We start from the raw sequence: 25,570 nt of genomic DNA, 5'->3' as shown, positions 1-25,570 counted from the left end.
GGGAGAGGAGAGAGGTGTGAAGAGGAGGGAGAGAGAGAGAGAGGTGGGAAGATGAGGGAGAGAGTGAGATATGGGTGGGAGAGAGAAGTGGGGAGAGGAGGGAGAAAGAGGTGGAGAGAGGTTGGGAGAGGAGGGGAGAAGAGGGAGAGAGAGAGAGAAGTGGAGAGAATGAGAACACTAACCTCCTTATTTGCTATTTAAAGAATCTAAGCAGAGCCAGCATTACCAGAAAGGCAGAAAATAGCTGTGATGTTTGTAAAGGGAGAGAGAAAGAGGCTTGTGTGTGTGTGAATAGATGCAGTAGCAGCCCCATTGCACCAAACAGCTGCCAGATGTCTTCTCCTATCTGAAATAAAACATACACACACGGGGCAGGCACGCACGCATGCACGCACATTGTTACCCAGTTTGGATTTGCTATGTCATTAGATTGTTGTTAGATTATTGTTGTTAGATCATTAGATTATTGATAGCCTGTTTTCTGCATGCTTCTTCTCCATATGAACCTATTCACCCCAAAGGCAACGTTATCTGCGTCATCATACTTCTATTTGTATCAGATTGCTTCCAAATTATGAGCTGTTATGTCAAGAAACCTGTCTGTTAAATTTCTATTAAACATTTCCATTGTCAGATTCGCCAGAATGTTTTTTTCGTTTAGTCTTGAGTTCAGGCAGTGAGTTACCGCTGGTGCAATGTGAGTCGCATAGCGCCCCTCCCTGGCCTGAACCATAGGCGGCTGGCTGCCCGTTGCCGCATCCCGTCCCGCTTTGCCACAGGTCTGCATTCGTATCCAAATCTGCCAATCTTCTCTCCAGTCCCTCCCTCTCTTCCCTCCCCCTTCTCCTTATCCTCCTCCTCCTCCCCCCGCCCGCAGACCACCAACAATGCTCTCCAGTTTCTAGACACACGACTCTCCGGTAAAGTGGCTCTGCATCGTTTTATCATACCTCAGTGCTCTGCATCGGTAACGGTATGTATATGTCTATAGCAAGTTATCTTGGCTCAACGCTTTTACAACAAATATACGGAATGACTACCCTAGCCTATAGGTTTTGTCTGTTCTATGATTTCGTTTGTTTTCATTTAATTGATCACTGGTAGACTGTTTACCGAAGTGTACGTACGGATAGACTCGTAGGGTGGTGACTGTCTCCTCTCCCGTTATCTATCCTCAGATGACCGCATTTCATTTCAATGTATTTCATCAGAAACTTTATGAACACATTTTAACGACACCTCCGAGTTAACCATCCGTATGCTATTTCCATTTACAGTTTGACTACACATTTAATTCATATGATTTCAATATAATATTTATCGTGACAATAATTTGTTGAAAACTTGCCAAAGACAGTATTAAATCATTAAATAATCAGACTCATTTAAACCTACCTTGACATATGGGACAGCAGTACGGGCTATTTACTGTACGTTCAGGTGACGGATTTCAACCACTCCTTCCCTTTATCCAACGCAACTGGATTAACGGTCTGTAAAATAAAGCTTGGACGCACGCATGTGGTATAATGCGTTTCAATATTGAACTGTATCAGGTTGACCAATGTAGCCTTTGTATTCATTAGAATTTAGTTTGGAATATACTGAGATATGAATGCGATTAAATACATTGGCGCAGGAGATTGCTGTTTTGTTTCCCCTGGGCGCCTTGAGCTATAGTTCGGTTCCTTTCGCTTGATTGGATGATGTACGTTTATTGAACTGTGGAGATCGACCTTGTTGCGTGTATGACCTAGCTTGCCTCTCGGTTCAATCGAGGACAATTTAGAATCTCACAAGGACGCGCAAACGCCCCTATATCCTGCAAAATGGACTATAATGAAGTGTTAAGGCTCGTGCACGTTCCTCAGAATGTGCACGGGCAGAATGTCTGGATTTGCTAAAGATATCCGGGGGCATTAAACGTAAACTAGATGAATTAGTCATATTTGTTCATGTCACGTTCACTCTGTTGAATGTGGTTCTTTGTTCAACATTACCTTCTGCGTTATGCTTACGAATGAATCAAATAACATGCTGTAAAGAGATGGTGGGAGATAAATATATTCCTGCTTTTGAATCAATGCGATTAGCACCCTTTTCGTTTAAGACTCAAGAGCGATGTTGTAACCTATGGGTACTAAGCGCTGGGTGCATTGGGAATATACCAGACCTCTCCAGTGACTCAGCAATGGTCCCTATGACTCAGACGCAGCATGTATGATGTGTGTGTGTGTGCGTGTGTGTCTGTATGACTTGAGGGGCTGATGAATGGAAATAATGATCGACAGCAGGGATGAGACGAGACGGGGGATTCAAATTATGTTATTCAAGTCTGAATTGAAATGATGCCGCATTAATGCTTGTACTGCATTATAATGAAGGTTTATGTAAATGAACGATTTATCCATTAGTGTGACTGTAAAGTGGAGACGTTTCTTTAAAAAAGAAAATATACATATATATATATATTTTTCTTTTTCTTTTTAAAGGATCAGGCTCGCAGGCGTGCATTCTGGGGTGAAGTTTTGAATCCCACAATCGGAACATATTGCAGCTCTCACTCACCCACCAGGGCCAAGTGAAAGTGCACTAGCTTGACAGTGAGCTAAATGTGTCTGTGGGCAAGAGACACGAGTCATTTGATAAACCTGTTTGGTTGTTCTCTACAAGCTAGCTATATCAATCGTAATCTTCTGTTTCTCTGACCTTCGTAGAGCTATTAGTTTGCTTAGGGTAAGGTGGGATACCTAGTCACTGAATGCCTTCAACTGAAATGTATCTTCCACATTTAACCCAACCCCTCTGAAACCAAGAGGTGCAGGGGGCTGCCATAAATCAACATCCACAGCACCCAGGGAACAGTGGGTTAAACTGCCTTACTCAGAACGACAGATTTTTACCTTGTCAGCTCTGGGATTTGATGCAGCAACCTTTATGGTTACTGGCCCAACACTCTAACCACTAGGCTACCTGCCGACCCAGGATAGGCTATAGGCATCTGCATGCTTCCCATCCTATATATTATGACGCTGATGATGTTTGTGGCGTTTTTGTTAGTTTTGGTCTTCGGCAAGTGTTTTTTTCTGCTCTTTGTGAACACAGCATTTTTCCTTGAGGCAAGCCGAAGTCTACGACCCTTCGGTCATTGGTCAACAATAGGGATTCTTCAATGAAACAAGCCTTAAGTCTGGGGGCTGTCCTGATAGTTAATGTTCAGACATTTGATAACTGCATGCAACAGAGGCTACGGAAGTGTGTTGCCCTTTTTAATTATGGAGTGTGGTGCCAACTGTAGATTATAGAGTGTGTTGCCCTTTTTAATTATGGAGTGTGGTGCCAACTGTAGATTATAGAGTGTGTTGCCCTTTTAATTACGGTCCCATTCATTCAGTTGTGACCACCAGGTTTCTAGGAAACTGAGGGATTTAATCACCATATCCATAACAATCTGGACATTCCACATCAACAGACTTTAGCTTGATATACAGTAGTGGTGGTCTGCCAAGTCATTTAGGAGGCACAATCAGGTGATCCTACTTTAAGTCCATTTCTATTTGAAGGACATTTGCGATTACCGTCGTCATTATATGTGTACATTTTGCTACAACAACTTTCGGAAATGGTTTCAAATCAATGGAGTCTTAGCTACTCAACAGGGTGCTTACTTCCTAATCTGTCAGGATTTGGGATTGGGTTTGAAACAATGAGCCACTCTCACTCTGAAATTAGGAGTGTTGGTTCACGACCTGGCCGACAGTTGCATGTCTGGGGAAATATGTTCGGGAACTTATGTAATCACTGGCCTGAGACCTAATTTAGATAACCTCATTTGTTGAAGTGAAGTGCAATCTATGAATAACTACAGGTAATCATACACACACAGACTCTCTCTCTCTCTCACACACACACACACACACACACACACACACACACACACACACACACACACACACACACACACACACACACACACACACACACACACACACACACACACACACACACACACACACACACACACACACAGTCTCTCTCACACACACACAGACTCTCTCTCACACACACACACACACACACACACACACACACACACACTGGCAGACAGGCACAAGGAGGAAGGACATTGCAATTACCGTTGTCATTAAACATGTATAATTTGCCACAACGACTCTGCATGGTTTCAAAGATGGGCCAATGTACTTTACATGAGGCTGGGATTTAGTTTAGCTAGCCTAGCTTGGTTTAACCAGACTGAATGCCCTGCCACCATTGTTTCACTCAGCATTCAGTCTGGTTTACCCAGGCTAAGATTTACCCTCAAGCATGCCTCAGCATTGAGTTTCCTCATCAGAGTATGTGATTAAGTTAATCAGCTATTAGACAACTGAAGAACTACTCTACTGCAATATTCTGAAGTAGATTACAAGACTCTTCTAGTATTGAGGGACTAGTATGTAAATGCAGTAACAGTAGCCCTCAAATCAGCTTGAACCGTTTCACTTCCCTCCCAGTCAGACTCTATGAATCGTTTCACTTCCCTCCCAGTCAGACTCTATGAATCGTTTCACCTCCCTCCCAGTCAGACTCTATGTGGACCGTTTCACTTCCATCCCAGTCAGACTCTGTGAACCGTTTCACTTCCCTCCCAGTCAGACTCTGTGAACCGTTTCACTTCCCTCCCAGTCAGACTCTGTGTGAATCGTTTCACTTCCCTCCCAGTCAGACTCTGTGTGAATCGTTTCACTTCCCTCCCAGTCAGACTCTATGTGAACCGTTTCACTTCCCTCCCAGTCAGACTCTATGTGAATCGTTTCACTTCCATCCCAGTCAGACTCTGTGAACCGTTTCACTTCCCTCCCAGTCAGACTCTATGTGAATCGTTTCACTTCCATCCCAGTCAGACTCTATGTGGTCCGTTTCACTTCCATCCCAGTCAGACTCTGTGAATCGTTTCACTTCCATCCCAGACAGACTCTGTGTGAACCGTTTCACTTCCCTCCCAGTCAGACTCTGTGTGAACCGTTTCACTTCCATCCCAGTCAGACTCTGTGAACCGTTTCACTTCCATCCCAGTCAGACTCTGTGAATCGTTTCACTTCCATCCCAGTCAGACTCTGTGAATCGTTTCACTTCCATCCCAGTCAGACTCTATGTGAACCGTTTCACTTCCATCCCAGTCAGACTCTGTGAACCGTTTCACTTCCATCCCAGTCAGACTCTGTGTGAATCGTTTCACTTCCATCCCAGTCAGACTCTGTGAACCGTTTCACTTCCCTCCCAGTCAGACTCTGTGTGAATCGTTTCACTTCCATCCCAGTCAGACTCTGTGTGAACCGTTTCACTTCCATCCCAGTCAGACTCTGTGAATCGTTTCACTTCCATCCCAGTCAGACTCTGTGAACCGTTTCACTTCCATCCCAGTCAGACTCTGTGAACCGTTTCACTTCCCTCCCAGTCAGACTCTGTGTGAATCGTTTCACTTCCATCCCAGTCAGACTCTGTGTGAACCGTTTCACTTCCATCCCAGTCAGACTCTGTGAATCGTTTCACTTCCATCCCAGTCAGACTCTGTGAATCGTTTCACTTCCCTCCCAGTCAGACTCTGTGAACCGTTTCACTTCCCTCCCAGTCAGACTCTGTGGACCGTTTTACTTCCCTCCCAGTCAGACTCTGTGAATCGTTTCACTTCCATCCCAGTCAGACTCTGTGAATCGTTTCACTTCCCTCCCAGTCAGACTCTATGTGGACCGTTTCACTTCCCTCCCAGTCAGACTCTGTGAATCGTTTCACTTCCCTCCCAGTCAGACTCTATGTGAACCGTTTCACTTCCCTCCCAGTCAGACTCTATGTGAACCGTTTCACTTCCCTCCCAGTCAGACTCTGTGTGAATCGTTTCACTTCCCTACCAGTCAGACTCTGTGAATCGTTTCACTTCCATCCCAGTCAGACTCTGTGAACCGTTTCACTTCCATCCAGGTCAGACTCTATGTGAACCGTTTCACTTCCCTCCCAGTCAGACTCTGTGTGAACCGTTTCACTTCCCTCCCAGTCAGACTCTGTGAATCGTTTCACTTCCATCCCAGTCAGACTCTGTGAACCGTTTCACTTCCATCCCAGTCAGACTCTGTGAACCGTTTCACTTCCCTCCCAGTCAGACTCTGTGTGGACCGTTTCACTTCCCTCCCAGTCAGACTCTGTGTGGACCGTTTCACTTCCATCCCAGTCAGACTCTGTGAACCGTTTCACTTCCCTCCCAGTCAGACTCTGTGAACCGTTTCACTTCCATCCCAGTCAGACTCTGTGAACCGTTTCACTTCCCTCCCAGTCAGACTCTGTGTGGACCGTTTCACTTCCATCCCAGTCAGACTCTATGTGAACCGTTTCACTTCCATCCCAGTCAGACTCTGTGAACCGTTTCACTTCCATCCCAGTCAGACTCTGTGTGAACCGTTTCACTTCCCTCCCAGTCAGACTCTGTGAATCGTTTCACTTCCATCCCAGTCAGACTCTGTGTGAACCGTTTCACTTCCCTCCCAGTCAGACTCTGTGAATCGTTTCACTTCCATCCCAGTCAGACTCTGTGAACCGTTTCACTTCCCTCCCAGTCAGACTCTGTGTGAACCGTTTCACTTCCATCCCAGTCAGACTCTGTGTGAACCGTTTCACTTCCATCCCAGTCAGACTCTATGTGAACCGTTTCACTTCCATCCCAGTCAGACTCTGTGAACCGTTTCACTTCCATCCCAGTCAGACTCTGTGTGAACCCTAAACAATTTGAGTCACTGGTTGCTTTTGAGCCTGAGAAGGATGGAAATGACCAGGCTCTCCTTATAGTTCCAAACCAGATCACATGGTTCCACTTATCAGTGAAGTCTGTCTGACCAGCACTCACCATTTACCAGGCAACGACTGGAAAACCTCCTGTACCATGACACCGGCTGGAACACCTCCTGTACCATGACACCGGCTGGAACACCTCCTGTACCTCTACACCGGCTGGAACACCTCCTGTACCTCTACAACGGCTGGAACACCTCCTGTACCTCTACACCGGCTGGAACACCTCCTGTACCTCTACACCGGCTGGAACACCTCCTGTACCATGACACCGGCTGGAACACCTCCTGTACCACGACAACGGCTGGAACACCTCCTGTACCACGACAACGGCTGGAACACCTCCTGTACCATGACAACGGCTGGAACACCTCCTGTACCACGACAACGGCTGGAACACCTCCTGTACCTCTACAACGGCTGGAACACCTCCTGTACCACGACACCGGCTGGAACACCTCCTGTACCATGACAACGGCTGGAACACCTCCTGTACCACGACAACGGCTGGAACACCTCCTGTACCTCTACAACGGCTGGAACACCTCCTGTACCACGACACCGGCTGGAACACCTCCTGTACCATGACAACGGCTGGAACACCTCCTGTACCTCTACACCGGCTGGAACACCTCCTGTACCTCTACAACGGCTGGAACACCTCCTGTACCTCTACAACGGTTGGAACACCTCCTGTACCACGACAACGGCTGGAACACCTCCTGTACCATGACAACGGCTGGAACACCTCCTGTAAATCTACAACGGCTGGAACACCTCCTGTACCATGACAACGGCTGGAACACCTCCTGTAAATCTACAACGGCTGGAACACTTCCTGTACCACGACACCGGCTGGAACACCTCCTGTACCATGACAACGGCTGGAACAGCTCCTGTACCACGACAACGGCTGGAACACCTCCTGTAAATCTACAACGGCTGGAACACCTCCTGTACCATGACAACGGCTGGAACACCTACTGTACCACGACAACGGCTGGAACACCTCCTGTAAATCTACAATGGCTGGAACACCTCCTGTACCATGACAACGGCTGGAACACCTACTGTACCACGACAACGGCTGGAACACCTCCTGTAAATCTACAATGGCTGGAACACCTCCTGTACCATGACAATGGCTGGAACACCTCCTGTACCACGACAAGGGCTGGAACACCTCCTGTACCATGACACCGGCTGGAACACCTCCTGTACCTCTACAACGGCTGGAACACCTCCTGTATCACGACACCGGCAGGAACACCTCCTGTACCTCTACAACGGCTGGAACACCTCCTGTACCATGACAACGGCTGGAACACCTCTTCTACCACGACAACGGCTGGAACACCTCCTGTACCTCTACAACGGCTGGAACACCTCCTGTACCTCTACACCGGCTGGAACACCTCCTGTACCATGACAACGGCTGGAACACCTCCTGTACCTCTACAACGGCTGGAACACCTCCTGTACCATGACAACGGCTGGAACACCTCCTCTACCACGACAACGGCTGGAACACCTCCTGTACCTCTACAACGGCTGGAACACCTCCTGTACCATGACAACGGCTGGAACACCTCCTCTACCACGACAACGGCTGGAACACCTCCTGTAAATCTACAACGGCTGGAACACCTCCTGTACCACGACAACGGCTGGAACACCTCCTGTACCTCTACAACGGCTGGAACACCTCCTGTACCACGACAACGGCTGGAACACCTCCTCTACCACGACAACGGCTGGAACACCTCCTGTACCACGACAACGGCTGGAACACCTCCTGTACCATGACAACGGCTGGAACACCTCCTGTACCTCTACAACGGCTGGAACACCTCCTGTACCATGACAACGGCTGGAACACCTCCTCTACCACGACAACGGCTGGAACACCTCCTGTACCTCTACAACGGCTGGAACACCTCCTGTACCTCTACAACGGCTGGAACACCTCCTGTACCATGACAACGGCTGGAACACCTCCTGTACCTCTACAACGGCTGGAACACCTCCTGTACCATGACAACGGTTGGAACACCTCCTCTACCACGACAACGGCTGGAACACCTCCTCTACCACGACAACGGCTGGAACACCTCCTGTACCATGACAACGGCTGGAACACCTCCTGTATCACGACAACGGCTGGAACACCTCCTGTACCACGACAACAGCTGGAACACCTCCTCTACCACGACAACGGCTGGAACACCTCCTGTACCATGACAACGGCTGGAACACCTCCTGTACCTCTACTCCTCTGTCCTTCTTTCCTTCATGAGCACCGATAGGTAGAAGCACCGGATATATCTCCATCTTATTGTGAACACCTCTGTCACATTCAGATCCTTGAGGAAACGAGACAAGGAAAGGAAGATACTAGAACTGCCAGGCTCTGAAATGACTCCAGTAGAAAGAACAGGCGTCTGTCTCAGAGAGTGCAGTAGTTTTCGGGCTCCCGAGTGGCGCAGCGCTCTAAGGCACTGCATCTCAGTGCTAGAGGCTTCACCACAGACTCTGGTTCGATTCCAGTCTGCACAATTGGCCCAGCGTTGTCCGGGTTAGGGTTTGGCCGTTGTAGGCTGTCATTGTAAATAAGAATTTGTTCTTAACTGACTTGCCTAATTAAATAAAGGTTAAATAAAACAGTTAATTAAAGTGAGCAGTCTCCTTGCCTGCTGTGTTGGGGTACAGAGAGTGCCAGCTTTCTAAGGCTACTGTGGTGCTGAGGGACTGTGTGGGCGTTCACTCTCTCTCTCTCACCCTCTCTCTGCAGTGAGTAAACTCTCCCTTTGAAATGCAGTGGGTAGGTAGGACAGGACAAATTGCTCTATCTTTCACACAGACACACACCATCATTCTCTCTATATGGTCTGTAAGATAGTCTAGAGAAAGGGGGAGAGCAGTCACATCACAGACAGGCATTATTGCTGAAAGCAAGCATATTGGGCTGAGGCGACCGTTCCCCTTAAGCGGTGCAGTATAGCAGTAAACATTAATCCTCTACTGTGGAGCTCTATTCCCACTGGTCGTCCTGCACCATCTCCCCCCCCCCCCCTGATCCCAGATCTGCTGACTGCACCTGGTGCACCAGGCATCCAATTTGCCTGCCACCAAGGCTCTAAGGCGCTTGGACTCAAACCAGCCATGCAAGCTAAGACAGTCCTTATGGGAAGCTAAATTTCACGTAGGCTACAGCTCTCCCTTTTCTTGTTTTTGACGTAGAGTTCAATGCTGAAATTCTCCCTGAGGAAACTAGATGATTAGGTTTGTTACCATGCTGGCTTGGCGTCATTCTCATGATATGTGTTGCAGCTATTCTTGATTTTATTTGTGTATTGTGTTAGCTTTCAAAGGAATAAAGAAACACGCCTCAAGCTTTAACATAAATTCCCACACTCCAACGAGGCACAAAATCCAAATCCTAAATCCAGTGAGAGACAAAACATAATTGTGGGCTGAGAGTTTTGAGTATGTAACCATCATAACCGCCACGTCAATACCGGAAATCCGTTGTCCAAAAATAATCCTGCCTACATATTTTATGTCTTCGCGCTCAACATTCACTTGAAGAGACATATCTACGGCGTTACTGTTTTAAAATAAACTGGTTGCAAGCAACCCGTAGCCCCAAACTGCCTACTAGCAGTTCTGAAATCCACCCTAAACAGAGAGTAAATTCCCAGGCCCTCTTCCTCTCCATGTAGTGTGGCTGAAAGGCCTCCAGGCAAGCAAGCAGTGGTTTACTCGATAGCCACACCAATTTTACACCAAATTAGTTTTCTGAGTAACTTTTCGTTAGGGGACTCAGTGTCCCGAAATAAGATTTGTGAGATGGGAAAGAATGGAGAATGTTCTCTCTCTCTCTCTGTCTCTCTCTCTCTCTCTCTCTCTCTCTCTCTCTCTCTCTCTCTCTCTCTCTCTCTCTGTCTCTCTCTCTCTCTCTCTCTCTCTCTCTCTCTCTCTCTCTCTCTCTCTGTCTCTCTATCTCTATATGTGTCTCTCTCTCTCTCTCTATGTCTCTCTCTCTCTCTCTATCTCTCTCTCTCTATGTCTCTCTCTCTCTGTTCTATAGTGTCACTCTCTCTATGTCTCTCTCTCTCTCTCTCTATGTCTCTCTCTCTCTCTCTCTCTCTCTCTGGGTTTTTCTCAACTCGAGCGATTGTATCACTTGTCAGTGTGTTGAAGGTCACTATGACAGTTATTTTTCATAATACCTGTCTCCTGGTTGTCCATTTGACCCCGTGACCCTGTCTTGGGTTGTCATGAAGATGGATGACATGTCACTGTGCATCAAGTCATTGGGGTCCTGAAACCTGACACCTCTGGCCTTTTGCGATGCTCAGCAAAACAAGAATATTTGACAAGTGACGACAAGCTTGTTTTTGTTGTTGTCATACAGTGAAAACAATCCAATATCCAGAGTACTCCAATATGTTACTGACTGTGTGGGCTGTAGATTAGCTGTGGTTACACAAGCACAACATTGTGGATGCAATTAGTATTCATTACCAACTTGTTATTGTTTGCTTCCTGCGGCCTCATGCAATTGACTTCCCTAAATCTGAATTATTTAATAAGAGAAGTCAAAACAAGGATCTATGGATTACATTTTTTTTTTTTAAATTACTGTTCTGTCTCCCCTCGCAGCTTCTTACGTAATAGTCAATCAAGCTCCTTAGTAGCCTACATAGAGAGAGAATGGACATGATTTAGACATGATTTTATATGAAATATAGTAAAACGGGAGGGAAAGAGATGGTTTGATCAGGAGAGTTGGAGGTGTGATATTTATTATATGAGATATAGTAAAATGGGAGGGAAAGAGATGGTTTGATCAGGAGAGTTGGAGGTAAGATATTTATTGGAAGTGTGTCTATGACCTTTGACCCACACAGGGTCTCTATATGCCCCCTGTGTCAAATCAAATCAAATGTTATTGGTCACAAACACATGATTAGCAGATGTTAATGCGAGTGTAGTGAAATGCTTGTGCTTCTAGTTCCGACCGTGCAGTAATATCTAACAAGTAATCTAACAATTTCACAACAACTACCTTATTTCACAACAACTATGTAAAGGAATGAATAAGAATATGTACATATAAATATATGGATGAGCGATGGCCGAACAGCATAGACAAGATGCAGTAGATGGTATAGAGTACAGTATATACATATGAGATGAGTATAGTAGTGTATGTAAACATTTTTTAAAGTGGCATTGTTTAAAGTGATTAGTGATACATTTATTACATCCAATTTTTAATTATTAAAGTGGCCAGAGATTTGAGTCAGTGTGTTGGCAGCAGCCACTCAATGTTAGTGGTGGCTGTTTAACAGTCTGATGGCCTTGAGATAGAAGCTGTTTTTCAGTCTCTCGGTCCCAGCTTTGATGCACCTGTACTGACCTCGCCTTCTGGACGATAGTGGGGTGAACAGGCAGGGGCTCGGGTGGTTGTTGTCCTTGATGGCAGTAGTGATGTCATGGTTGGCACAGTGTGGGTACAGTGTGGGCATCCCAGGTCTCTAGGAGACGATTGCCACAGCGCCAATCCCCTACTGTTGCGTCTGTCTGTCTGTCTGTCTGTCTGTCTGTGAGTGAGTGAGTGAGTGAGTGAGTGAGTGAAGATTGGCATGTGAGAGCAGTATGATGCCAGCCCAGCCTATATATCCAACTGTTAGCTTCCTGGGGTTTATTCTGTCTGATCCGAGCAGTAAGGTATGGAGCCTTGCATGCCGACTAAACCGGGCTTGCGCCATCGCGAGTGTGTTGATATTGTCCATCCACACCAGACGTGATCAGGACACGGAGGTTGAAATATCAAAACGAACTCTGAACCAACTATATTAATTTGAGGACCGGTCGAAACACATGAAACATTCATGGACATTTCATTTGTCCTGGGATATAAACATTGGGTTATTATTTTACCTGAAATAATGCACAAGGTCATTTTTTCAGGATTTTTGTAGAATTTGTGTGTTCTCTACTCCGACAATTAATCCACAGATAAAAGGGGAAACCTAGTTAGTTTCTTTCAATCATCTACGTGGGTGTAAGCTCGTGAAAACCAATGGGGAGATGGGAGAGGCGAGACTTGCAGTGTGTCACTCGTCAAAAACATATAACCAAGTTCTATTTTAGCGCCTGGCTGTGCAGACGCTCGTTGACCCGCGTGAGAAGTTTGGATGAAATGATTGAATAACATGTACAGTACCAGTCAGAGGTTTTGACACACCTACTCATTCAAGGGTTTTTCTGTATTTTTTACTATTTTCTACATTGTAGAATAATAGTGAAGACATGAAATAACACATACGGGGTGGCAGGTAGCCTAGTGGTTAGAGCGTTGGACTTGTAAACAAAAGGTTGCAAGATCGAATCCCTGAGCTGATAAGGTAAAACATCTGTCGTTCTGCCCCCGAACAAGGCAGTTAAACCACTGTTCATAACTGACTTGCCTCGTTAAATAAAATATGGAATCATGTAGTAAGCGTTTAAAAAAAGTGTTAAACAAATCAAAATATGTTTTCTGTTTGAGATTCTTCAAAGTAGCCACCCTTGACCTTGATGACAGCTTTGCACACTCTTGGCATTCTCTCAACCAGCTTCACCTGGAATGAGAAACAGTACAAATAAAGAAAAACCCTTGAAATGAGAAGGTGTGCCCAAAACTTTGACTGGTACTGAATGCGTACATTGATTTTGCAACGCTCGTGCATTAGAAACACACATTTTCGTTAGTCCATTTGTGTGCCTTCATGAACACTCCTGGACTCAATGGCCACGCCCAGAATCCAGTTGAGGGTCTGAGATTGGGACAGCTTGTAACTCAAGAGCCCAGCTGTGATTAACGTAGAGAGGGTTTCACTGGCTTAGCGGCACAAACATCCAGCACTGCCAAATCACAGGACTAGGATTACGGCCAGGAACTAGGACATACACTTCCTGTTCGGCTTTAAGGTGCAAGTTGGTGAGCCAATCGACACCCAAGAAATAGTTGGCTGGTGTTAGGATTGGACTTGTTTAGGAGAAACAGTGGGTGGCTGTCTGCGCCTTACTCTCAGTCCCTGATAGACTCTGTCACAGGTGCCTTAGCAAGGTCATAGGAGAAAAGAGCCTATTGTCTGAGGGTTTGGAAATAAATCAGTAACCAATGCAAAAATATATCTTATTTATTTTTAGGACAAGATGTCCTGAAAGTTAAAAGCCAAAGGTGCTAAAGTGAAGTTGAGGAGCAACATTACCTGCAATACCTACATTACCTACAGTAACATATGTACTATATAGATGTGTTGTGTGGAACTGACATGTTTCTCAATCATGTTGAGTAAATATATGGGTCAGCTTTATACAATATATTTATATTGATTGTGGACCTCTATGTAGTTCAATGTGATTGCTTTTATTAAATATGTTTATTGTAATATATCCAGGGCTGTTTTTTATTGTAATATATCCAGGGCTGTTTTTTATTGTAATATATCCAGGGCTGTTTTTTATTGTAATATATCCAGGGCTGTTTTTTATTGTAATATATCCAGGGCTGTTTTTTATTGTAATATATACAGGGCTGTTTTTTATTGTAATATATCCAGGGCTGTTTTTTATTGTAATATATCCAGGGCTGTTTTTTATTGTAATATATCCAGGGCTGTTTTTTATTGTAATATATACAGGGCTGTTTTGTAAAAGATATGTTTAATCTCAATGTGACTCCCTGTTTAAATAAAGATTTTTTTTAAATAGTCTGTATATATGGTCTTTCCACTGAATAAGCCCATAAAGGGTGTATAGAGACATTTGAGTTGGCCATTTAGGCAGGGATCTACACTGATATTTTTTACAAAGTGCACGTGTGGGGGTAAATTTGAAGAAAATGTAGGAGCACACAAAGAAATTTAGGAGCACAATTAAAAATATTTGAGGTAATAAAGCTAGAATCCTTAAATTTTTCTAGGTGCACTGGTTTTCCTAAATAGAAATTCCAGATGTTTAGGCTCATATGCAAGTAAAATGGCCGCCCTCTAGAGCCCTGTTAGCTCTGTGCAGATATGACACATCAGTGGTTCAGCATCTAATAAGGAGCCTACATGAAAGTGGACTCTCACTTGAAATGTTATACTTTGTGTTCTGTGAAGGTTGCGCAATGATCTTTTGGCTATTGCCTGGTCTCGCCGACTCCTTTTTTAATTTTCCAGTTCACTTCTTTTCCCAATAAGTTATAGTGAAGATAATGGCCCTTTGTCCTCAGAAGAGAATTAAGTCACATTAGCAAAATTAGATTAGCGGCGCTAACCTTGTTTTGATGTGCCTCTTTACTTGACTTTTGTTTACTGCGATTGGGCGTCTTTCCATAAGATGACCCAGCAGGCATCAGGTCAAAAATTGCCTTCTGTTGACCTGTTGGGTGCCGGTGTTCCGTAAAAAAAAAAGCCCACATTGTCACCTCAACAAGTTAAGAGTGACTGCAGTAAACATGAGATGACATCGTTAGGTCACCGTTGTCAGACGTAGCCCTCGGAGCATTATCTAAACGCTTAGCGTCATAGGGCTGCCATGATGGCCTCATACTTGTTGTGTACTTTTGAAGGTGTCTTAGCAAGCCAATCAGTCTCTCATCCATAGCTTACTCACACTACTGAGCCGAACCAAGCCCAAGCCCAGCTATAATTGGCACAGTAGTGTGAAAAGGGTACCAGAGAGTTTATTTATATGCAGGTTAATGAAGAGAATGGATCAGATCTCTATCAGGTACCAGATTTATGCCGGTTTGTATATTTTGTGTGTTTAGATAGAGGATCTTAGTCAAAACACAGGCTACTACATGAGACTGTATCTGTATCTGTATCTAATGCCCTTGATAAGAGTTGTCTGCAGGTACCCTATCTAACCATTATGTAGTTCTGGGGGGATCTACAGGTACCTGTCTAACCATTATGTAGTTCTGGGGGATCTACAGGTACCTTTCTAACCATTATGGAGTTCTGGGGGATCTGCAGGTACCTTTCTAACCATTATGTAGTTCTGGGGGATCTGCAGGTACCTATCTAACCATTATGTAGTTCTGGGGGATCTACAGGTACCTATCTAACCATTATGTAGTTCTGGGGCATCTGCAGGTACCTATCTAACCATTATGTAGTTCTGGGGGATCTGCAGGTACCTATCTAACCATTATGTAATTCTGTGGGATCTACAGGTACCTATCTAACCATTATGTAGTTCTGGGGGATCTGCAGGTACCTATCTAACCATTATGTAGTTCTGGGGGATCTACAGGTACCTATCTAACCATTATGTAGTTCTGGGGGATCTACAGGTACCTATCTAACCATTATGTAGTTCTGGGGGATCTACAGGTACCTATCTAACCATTATGGAGTTCTGGGGGATCTGCAGTTACCTATCTAACCATTATGTAGTTCTGGGGGATCTACAGGTACCTATCTAACCATTATGTAGTTGTGAAAAAATGCAAAACTGACCCTAAATCAACTGTGTCCTACTCCGTACCTCCTGTTCTTATAACTCTCTGCGACATGTTTTATCAGTATGAGAAGCACGACGGATGCCAAGCATCTAACATTGATTCAACATCGTCTCAGTTCTAGCTCAACTCCAGCTGGTATAGCTGGCTACAGTGAGACAGAGTTAGATGCTGCCTCTGAACACCAAAAGCAAGACAATTTTAGATGCCTTCTTTTTTTTAATACCTTGAACATCCTCTCAGTCCCTGATTATTGCTAAATGTGGAGCAGGCTATGTGGAGCAGGCTATGTGGAGCAGGCTATGTGGAGCAGGCTATGTGAAGCAGTGCAGCATCTGAGCCGTGGTTGAGCTGTTTTTTAAACAGAGTGCTCTCGTTTCCAGAGTTCAGATGGGGGTATTTATATCAAGCAGGTCAGCTGAGGTAAAGGACGACCGAGGAGAGTAACAGTGAGTTCTGTCTGGAAAAACAACCTTCTGTCCTCTGGGTGTCGGAGTGCTGTATGGAGAGTCTGGAGATAATCGTTTATGTTCCTCCTGACTGAGGTTCTTAAGTCAACCGCTGACCAAGCCGGACGTTATCCAACGTCAACAGTGTGGCTTTCGTCGTTTACCTCAGGACATTGAGATTTGTCAGTAATCTGCTCTTGTTTCGCTGGCTTCTCATTCAAGTTCTTCTGAATGTGGGTGTCTGGGTGGTTTGGGTCTTTGTGGATTGTGTGGGAGAGTTCATATGGGATTTTATTATGTGTATCGTCAAGAAGTTAGTACCACCCTTGTACAGAGAAGTGAGGACACAAAGCTAATGCTATGGTAATGTCCCTCCTCTGTGATCTTCTTTGATCTTGAGGAAACAAGTCTATTGCTAAATGTGTGATGGAGGCTGCTTTCAGATGTTAACAACTGCTGAATACTGTTTTTTTGTACATGTCAGGAAATGACGCAGACGTGAGAGGTGATAGAAAATCCTTTGCTGAAATTAGAGCAGTCTGAGGATATTGAGAAGGAAACTCAACCACCAAATGCATTTGTTCAGCCTTTAGTCTCTTTTTTTAAGATTGGAGTTTTCGACATGCCTTTTGGCAGAATGTCAGTGACCTTGAAGTGGGATACTTTCGCTGTTTCTGGGAGTTAAAGGAAAAGCCAGTGTGATGAATAGAGGAGGGAAACTTGGCTGAACATCCTGCTCTTCAAAAAGACTGTTTAAACAAAATGTCAAAGCTGGGAAACACAGCTGTCTGTCTGTACTCGTGATTTAGTTTTACGTGTTTATATTACTAAATATGACTTCATCATGGTGGACTCAGATGGACAAACCTACATCAATAATTGAGTGTAATCTACCTTTCTACTCTCCATTACTTGTTTGGGGTTGTTTAGGTGGTAGATCAGCTTTAATATTGCAGATAGATTGTAGCTTCCATCAATGTAATTGTCTGCATCACTTCCAATCCCCCGTATATGTGTGTATGTACACACACACACACACACACACACACACACACACACACACACACACACACACACACACACACATACACACGCACGCACGCACGCACACACACACACAGACATAGATACATACATACACACACACAGACATAGATACATACACACACACACACACACACACACACACACACACACACACACACACACACACACACACACACACACACACACACACACACACACACACACACACACACACACACACACACACAGACATAGATATATACATACATACACACACACATACACACATACATACATACATACATACATACATACATACATACATACATACATACATACATACACACATACACACACACATACACACATACATACATACATATACAGTGGGGCAAAAAAGTATTTAGTCAGCCACCAATTGTGCAAGTTCTCCCACTTAAAAAGATGAGAGAGGCCTGTAATTTTTATCATAGGTACACTTCAACTATGACAGACAAAATGAAAAAAAAAATCCAGAAAATCACATTGTAGGTTTTGCCAACAAAGGGTATATAACAAAGTGTTGAGATAAACTGCCGGGCGCAGTGCGCTCTAACCAAGGTTGCCAGGTGCATGGTGTTTCCTCCGACACATTGGTGCGGCTGGCTTCCGGGTTGGATGGCGCTGTGTTAAGAAGCAGTGCGGCTTGGTTGGGTTGTGTATTGGAGAACGCATGACTTTCAACCTTCGTCTCTCCCGAGCCCGTACGGGAGTTGTAGCGATGAGACAAGATAGTAGCTACTAAAAACAATTGGATACCACGAAATTGGGGAGAAAAGGGGAGAAAATTCAACAACAACAAAAAATCCTACAATGTGATTTTCTGGATTTTTTTTCATCTCATTTTGTCTGTCATAGTTGAAGATTACAGGCCTCTCTCATCTTACAGGCCTCTCTCATCTTTTTAAGTGGGAGAACTTGCACAATTGGTGGCTGACTAAATACTTTTTTGCCCCACTGTACATACATGCATACAGTTGAAGTCGGAAGTTTACATACATCTTAGCCAAATACATTTAAACTCAGTTTTTCACAATTCCTGACATTTAATCCTAGTAAAAAAATTCCCTGCCTTAGGTCAGTTAGGATCACCACTTTATTTTAAGAATGTGAAATGTCAGAATAATAGTAGAGTGATTTATTTCAGCTTTTATTTCTTTCATCACATTCCCAGTGGGTCAGAAGTTTACACTCAATTAGTATTTGGTAGCATTGCCTTTAAATTGTTTAACTTGGGTCAAACGTTTCGGGGAAGCTTCCCACAATAAGTTGGGTAAATTTTGTCCCATTCCTCCTGACAGAGCTGGTGTAACCAAGTCAGGTTTGTAGGCCTCCTTGCTCGCACATGTTTTTTCAGTTCTGTCCACACATTTTCTATAGGATTGAGATAAGGGCTTTGTGATAGCCACTCCAATGACTTGACTTTGTTGTCCTTAAGCCATTTGCCACAACTTTGGAGGTATGCTTGGGGTCGTTGTCTATTTGTAAGACCCATTTGCGACCAAGCTTTAACTGATGTCTTGAGATGCTGCTTTAATATATCCACAATTTTCCTCTCTCATGATGCCATCTATTTTGTGAAGTGCACCAGTCCCTCCTGCAGCAAAGCACCCCCACAACATGATGCTGCCACCTCCATGCTTCACGATTTGGATGGTGTTCTTCGGCTTGCAAGCCTCCCCCTTTTTCCTCCAAACATAACAATGGTCATTATGGCCAAACAGTTCTATTTTTGTTTCATCAGACCAGAGGACATTTCTCCAAAAAGTACGATCTTTGTCCCCATGTGCAGTTGCAAACCGTAGTCTGTTTTTTTTTTATGGCGGTTTGGAAGCAGTGGCTTCTTTCTTGCTGAGTTGCTTTTCAGGTTATGTCGATATAGGACTAGTTTTTACTGTGGATATAGATACTTTTGTACCTGTTTTCTACAGCATCTTCACAAGGTCCTTTGCTGTTGTTCTGGGATTGATTTGCGCTTTTCGCACCAAAGTACGTTCATCTCTAGGAGACAGAACGCGTCTCCTTCCTGAGCGGTATGACGGCTGCGTGGTCCCATGGTGTTTATACTTGTGTACTATTGTTTGTACAGATCAACGTGGTACCTTCAGGCGTTTGGAAATTGCACCCAAGTATGAGCCAGACTTGTGGAGGTCTACAATGTTTTTTCTGAGGTCTTGGTTGATTTCTTTTGATTTTCCCATGATGTCACGCAAAGAGGCACTGAGTTTGAAGGTAGGCCTTGAAATACATCCACAGGTACACCTCCAATTGACTCAAATGGTGTCAGTTAGCCTATCAGAAGCTTCTAAAGCCACAACAACATTTTCTGGAATTTTCCAAGCTGTTTAATTAAAGGCACAGCCATCTAAGTGTATGTAAACTTCTGGCCCACTGGAATTGTGATACAGTGAGTTATAAGTGAAATAATCTGTCTGTAAACAATTGTTGGAAAAATGACTTGTGTCATGCACAAAGTAGATGTCCTAACCGACTTGCCAAATCTATAGTTTGTTAACATGAAATGTATGGAGTGGTTGAAAAACGAGTTTTAATGACTCCAACCGAAGTGTATGTAAACTTCCCACTTCAACTGTATAACTGGATCTATTATTGCTGCAACACAGAGTGCTGAGGATTGAATCTAGCCTTAAGTCTTTAACCTAAGGTATTATTCACCCGTCTACCCACTGCGCAGTGTAGACTATTCTAGAACGTCGTTACTAACTTTTCTCTTAAAGCTACTTGCTGCAAACTCATTTCAGTGAGGATCGGATTACTGGAGTTTTCCTATTATAAATCTGAGTGGATTTGCAGGCATGTCTTTGGGGCGGATTTACTTCAGAAAATGTGGGGGTGGAATTGAGCTTCTCGGTTCATTAGCATGAGCTAGTTTCTCAGAGATTACCACACATTCTAGTTCCACTTTAACCCTTTAGATACCAATATTTAGCCATTAGATACAAGTTCTGATATGCTTCAATTCCCCATACCCATTTTAGAGTTGGTGAGACACAGGGCCACACATATATTACCTTAACTAGAGCACTTAGAGTTGGTGACAGGTAAGGGATGTGCACATGATACCACAGCACTGAACTGGAATGGGATGCCCATCTACAGCCAGTAGAGATGCTCATTACTTTACTCTTTAGTCTTAACAACATCAGGGAGTCATTAAGCTGGTCCCAGATCTGTTTGTGCTGTAATGCTCCTGTGGTTATGGTGATGCATAACAATGATCCTAGGAGATAATGATCATTGGGAGATACACAACAAAAACAGATCTGGGACCAGCCTAATGACTTCTACTGCTGTTGTTGTTGCTTCTCTCGTCCCTGTCAGACTGACCAGCCCCTGACTGACACCGACTCTTTGTTCATCGAGTATCACACTGTACCAGTCTGCAGTGTCAGAGAGGGGGGGGGGGGTCATCCTACAGGGACAAGCAGCTGATCGTCATCTCCCCAGGTCTGATATCATGTCTTTTGCTCACGTATTCTACTACTAGGCTCATGTTTTGAATATCCCCCAACGTCCCTATTGTATTATGTCATGTTCTGTACTCCCTCACTGCTCTGGAATATATCGAAACAAAGTGGTGTAGAATCATGCGGGGATCATCCGAGGACGGCTCGGCTGCTCTTCCAGCGGGCTCTGATGAACAAGGCTTCCCTCTTGGTAGCTCACTGAGCATCTATAGTTGGCCTATGGCAGTACAACTTACAGTAGCTGTCCCTCTCGGTGTGCCTGGTCCCAGATCTGTTTACGTTGTCGAACCAGCTTTTTATGGTAATTGTCATGACAGAACAAACAGATCAGGGATCAGACTAACAGTTGTTTGCTGCTTTCTGCAGCTAATAGCAGCACTCGGTCAGTTCTGTAGCAGTGGCCAGGTCACCTGAAGCCCCAGGTCCAGTCTCCTTTCCTCTCTTACAGACTAATGCTCTGCTTTGCGTCTCACTGAAGAAGAAAAAAAACACAAGAGGCCAAGTCAGGGTAATGATGAGAGATTTGGTCCATTTCCATGGCAACGGCAACCAAGTGAGCCATGTCCTGTGGTCGGAGTGCTTTTGTTCCGAAATGTCTCTGACTTGTTACCATGACATCCAGAAATGTTCTTATTCCTTTTTTTTCCCCTTTTAGGCCTGTGCTGGTCGGTTCCACTTTACAAGTTCTATTAGCTTTCAGTAGTAATTGTATCCTCTGCTACTACTAATAAGACTGTCTGTTCATCAGTGGTGTAATGATATAGTCAGCATTTAAGAGTAACAAAGCTAACTTTATCATTGACAACGAAAGCTCATTATCACCTCCACCATTCAGAAGAAGTTTTGCTTGGTTTTGTATCAGCCAATGATTCTGTTCCTCCTGGGTCAACTGACCGACTCCAACCAATCACAGTATTGCCATGACGATCACTTAATTTACACGTCTATTTTTATTCTTTTGTTTACATGAATATGCATAATACCTGTGATGTGCAGGGGTAGCTATTCAAATGCAAACTTTATAGTTTGGAAATGGATCCAGTGTCCATCCTGATTTTGAATCAAAAGTATACATTCTGATTTTGAATCTAAAGTATACATTCTGATTTTGAATCTAAAGTATACATTCTGATTTTGAATCTAAAGTATACATTCTGATTTTGAATCTAAAGTATACATTCTGATTTTGAATCTAAAGTATACATTCTGATTTTGAATCTAAAGTATACATTCTGATTTTGAATCAAAAGTATACATTCTGATTTTGAATCTAAAGTATACATTCTGATTTTGAATCAAAAGTATACATTCTGATTTTGAATCAAAAGTATACATTCTGATTTTGAATCAAAAGTATACATTCTGATTTTGAATCAAAAGTATACATTCTGATTTTGAATCTAAAGTATACATTCTGATTTTGAATCTAAAGTATACATTCTGATTTTGAATCTAAAGTATACATTCTGATTTTGAATCTAAAGTATACATTCTGATTTTGAATCTAAAGTATACATTCTGATTTTGAATCTAAAGTATACATTCTGATTTTGAATCAAAAGTATACATTCTGATTTTGAATCAAAAGTATACATTCTGATTTTGAATCTAAAGTATACATTCTGATTTTGAATCTAAAGTATACATTCTGATTTTGAATCTAAAGTATACATTCTGATTTTGAATCAAAAGTATACACTCTGATTTTGAATCTAAAGTATACACTCTGATTTTGAATCTAAAGTATACATTCTGATTTTGAATCTAAAGTATACATTCTGATTTTGAATCTAAAGTATACATTCTGATTTTGAATCTAAAGTATACATTCTGATTTTGAATCAAAAGTATACATTCTGATTTTGAATCTAAAGTATACATTCTGATTTTGAATCTAAAGTATACATTCTGATTTTGAATCTAAAGTAGGGATCTGTTCAATCCATAGTGTTGGTTAAGGGCTTGTAAGTAAGCATTTCAATGTAAGGTCTACCTACACCTGTTGTTTTCAGCTCATGTGACAAATAACATTTGATTTGAACATCCGATTTATTGCACAATTGACAATTAAAGGCAACTTTCCTGCGGCCGCGGAGACTGCATACGCGGTAAACGCTGCATCGCTCGGCTCAATCGGAAAATTCCTTTTACATTTTAACTTGGATCTTCCTCTGTACGGCTTGAATCCAGGCCTTAATCGTTTACCCTGACTCACCTCAGTGGATAATCCAGTAATCACTACTTTGCAGGTGGCCCGGCGACATGAAGCCGACTCTCTGCAGAGGTCTTTCACAGCAAACGGATGACAGTGCAGATACCAAAATGGCAGCAGCACGGGAAAACTTAGGGGATGTATGGGAATCCCTATTAGAGTCTGCATCGGTCCTTAAACAAAAGGCAATGTAGTGCTTATCGTCACACTTTTGAACTTTAATGAGTAGAAATGATGACAGGGACGTTCAGCATCACATGTACTGAGTCGCCTCGAATGATTTATCGTATTTGCCCTCTCTCTCTCTTTATGTCAGTGACTTTATACCTAAGTGTCTGTGATATTAACCAATAACCTGAAAACCATATGCCCGCAGCCCTTGTGATGGTGATTGTCAAACGTTCTTAAATATTCAGCCAATGTTGATATGTTACAAAGCCATGCAATTCTAGCTTAGGTATTGTCCAATTCTCAATTCCCTTGCATGACAATACCAATAGCTGTTTTCAACTTTGTTCTGTTCTAAGAAGCTCTGATTTCAAGCCACAGCCAGTAGACATTTGGTGACCTATTTCCTTTTCCAACTTTTGTTCTTGCCTTGACGCGCTGTCTCTATAAGCGTCTGGCCCACATACTGTACAGGCACCATGCAGTACTAAATCTCCCAGACTCAAAGACTGGATGCTCTCCAGCAGGATGTCTTCGGGGCAGACTCTTAAGTTGCTTTTGGGGCAGACTGCTCAGACTCTGCCAAGATTCTCAGTAGCCTCTTAAGTTGTTGACCTGTGCCAATGTTGCTTATGTCTAGAAGGATTTGAAAGGGAACCCTTTTTAAAGCAAGTACATGAACGATATTGACAAAACACGTCCTCTCTCTCCTCATGTTTTTCGATGTTCTCTCCCTTGTAGGACAACGGACTCTCCACCACAAAAGTGACGTCCTAGAGACTGTGGTGTTAGTCAACCCATCCGAGGATACGGTTGCTTTAGAGGTGCGTTTTCAACATTTAAAAAAAAACATTTAGGAAAATCTAGTCTTGTGCTATATTTAGACCTATCAATCATTACATGCAAAAAACATTTAGGAAAATCTAGTCTTGTGCTATATTTAGACCTATCAATCATTACATGCAAAAAACATTTAGGAAAATCTAGTCTTGTGCTATATTTAGACCTATCAATCATTACATGCAAAAAACATTTAGGAAAATCTAGTCTTGTGCTATATTTAGACCTATCAATCATTACATGCAAAAAACATTTAGGAAAATCTAGTCTTGTGCTATATTTAGACCTATCAATCATTACATGCAAAAAACATTTAGGAAAATCTAGTCTTGTGCTATATTTAGACCTATCAATCATTACATGCAAAAAACATTTTTTTTTACATTTAATTGTTGATGATTTAGAATCTCATACATTAAAAAAAAATAAAAAAACATTCTGAAAGAAAACAATTTTCTATCACTGTGATTTAAGTGGCATACCAATAACAGCTTAAGTTGAAAAACATTTAAAAACATTTGATTAAATTCAGAGCTTAACCAAGTGTTTCCCAACTCCTCCAATATCCCCAACAGCACACATCTTTCTGTTGTAGCCCCTGACAAGCACACCGGATTCAACTGTCAACTAATCATCAAGCCCTCAATGAGTTGAATCAGGTAGAGTTTGTCTGGGGCTACAATAAAAATGTGTGCTGTTGGGGATACTGGAGGACCAGAGTTGGGAACCACTGGCCCTAACCAATATAAAAATATAAAAGTCATATTATCTTTACTCTGTGCTGTGTCCTATAATTATCCTCTGTCTTCTCTGGCCCAGATCCAGTCTCTTGTCACAGACTCAGCAGGACATAAGCTCTTGGTCCTGAGTGGGCAGAACTCAGACCACGGTGACCTGCTTCTCCAAAGTGGGGTTTTCACCTATCAGAGCTTCTCACAAGTCTTTGCTGATCCTGGGGTAAGCTATTACTGTTCCGAACAGTCAAGTCCTATTCAGAGCA

At 43.3% G+C, this 25,570-nt stretch overlaps 1 protein-coding gene across 1 annotated transcript in view; it reads left to right on the top strand.

The window, feature by feature from the left end:
• The window catches only part of map1ab (microtubule-associated protein 1Ab), an 88,839-nt gene that overhangs the window by 44,266 nt on the left and 19,003 nt on the right, over positions 1–25,570 (top strand). The window contains exons 3-4 of the mRNA XM_064990317.1: positions 24,472–24,554; positions 25,390–25,527. Coding sequence (XP_064846389.1) covers positions 24,472–24,554; positions 25,390–25,527 — 221 coding nt within the window. The remainder of the gene's footprint in view (positions 1–24,471; positions 24,555–25,389; positions 25,528–25,570) is intronic.

Source organism: Oncorhynchus masou, chromosome 15 (genome assembly GCF_036934945.1).
Source record: "Oncorhynchus masou masou isolate Uvic2021 chromosome 15, UVic_Omas_1.1, whole genome shotgun sequence".
Classification (NCBI taxonomy): Eukaryota; Metazoa; Chordata; class Actinopteri; order Salmoniformes; family Salmonidae; genus Oncorhynchus; species Oncorhynchus masou.
Note: the sequence above shows the minus strand (reverse complement) of the source record. Positions and strands in the feature narration are given on the sequence as shown.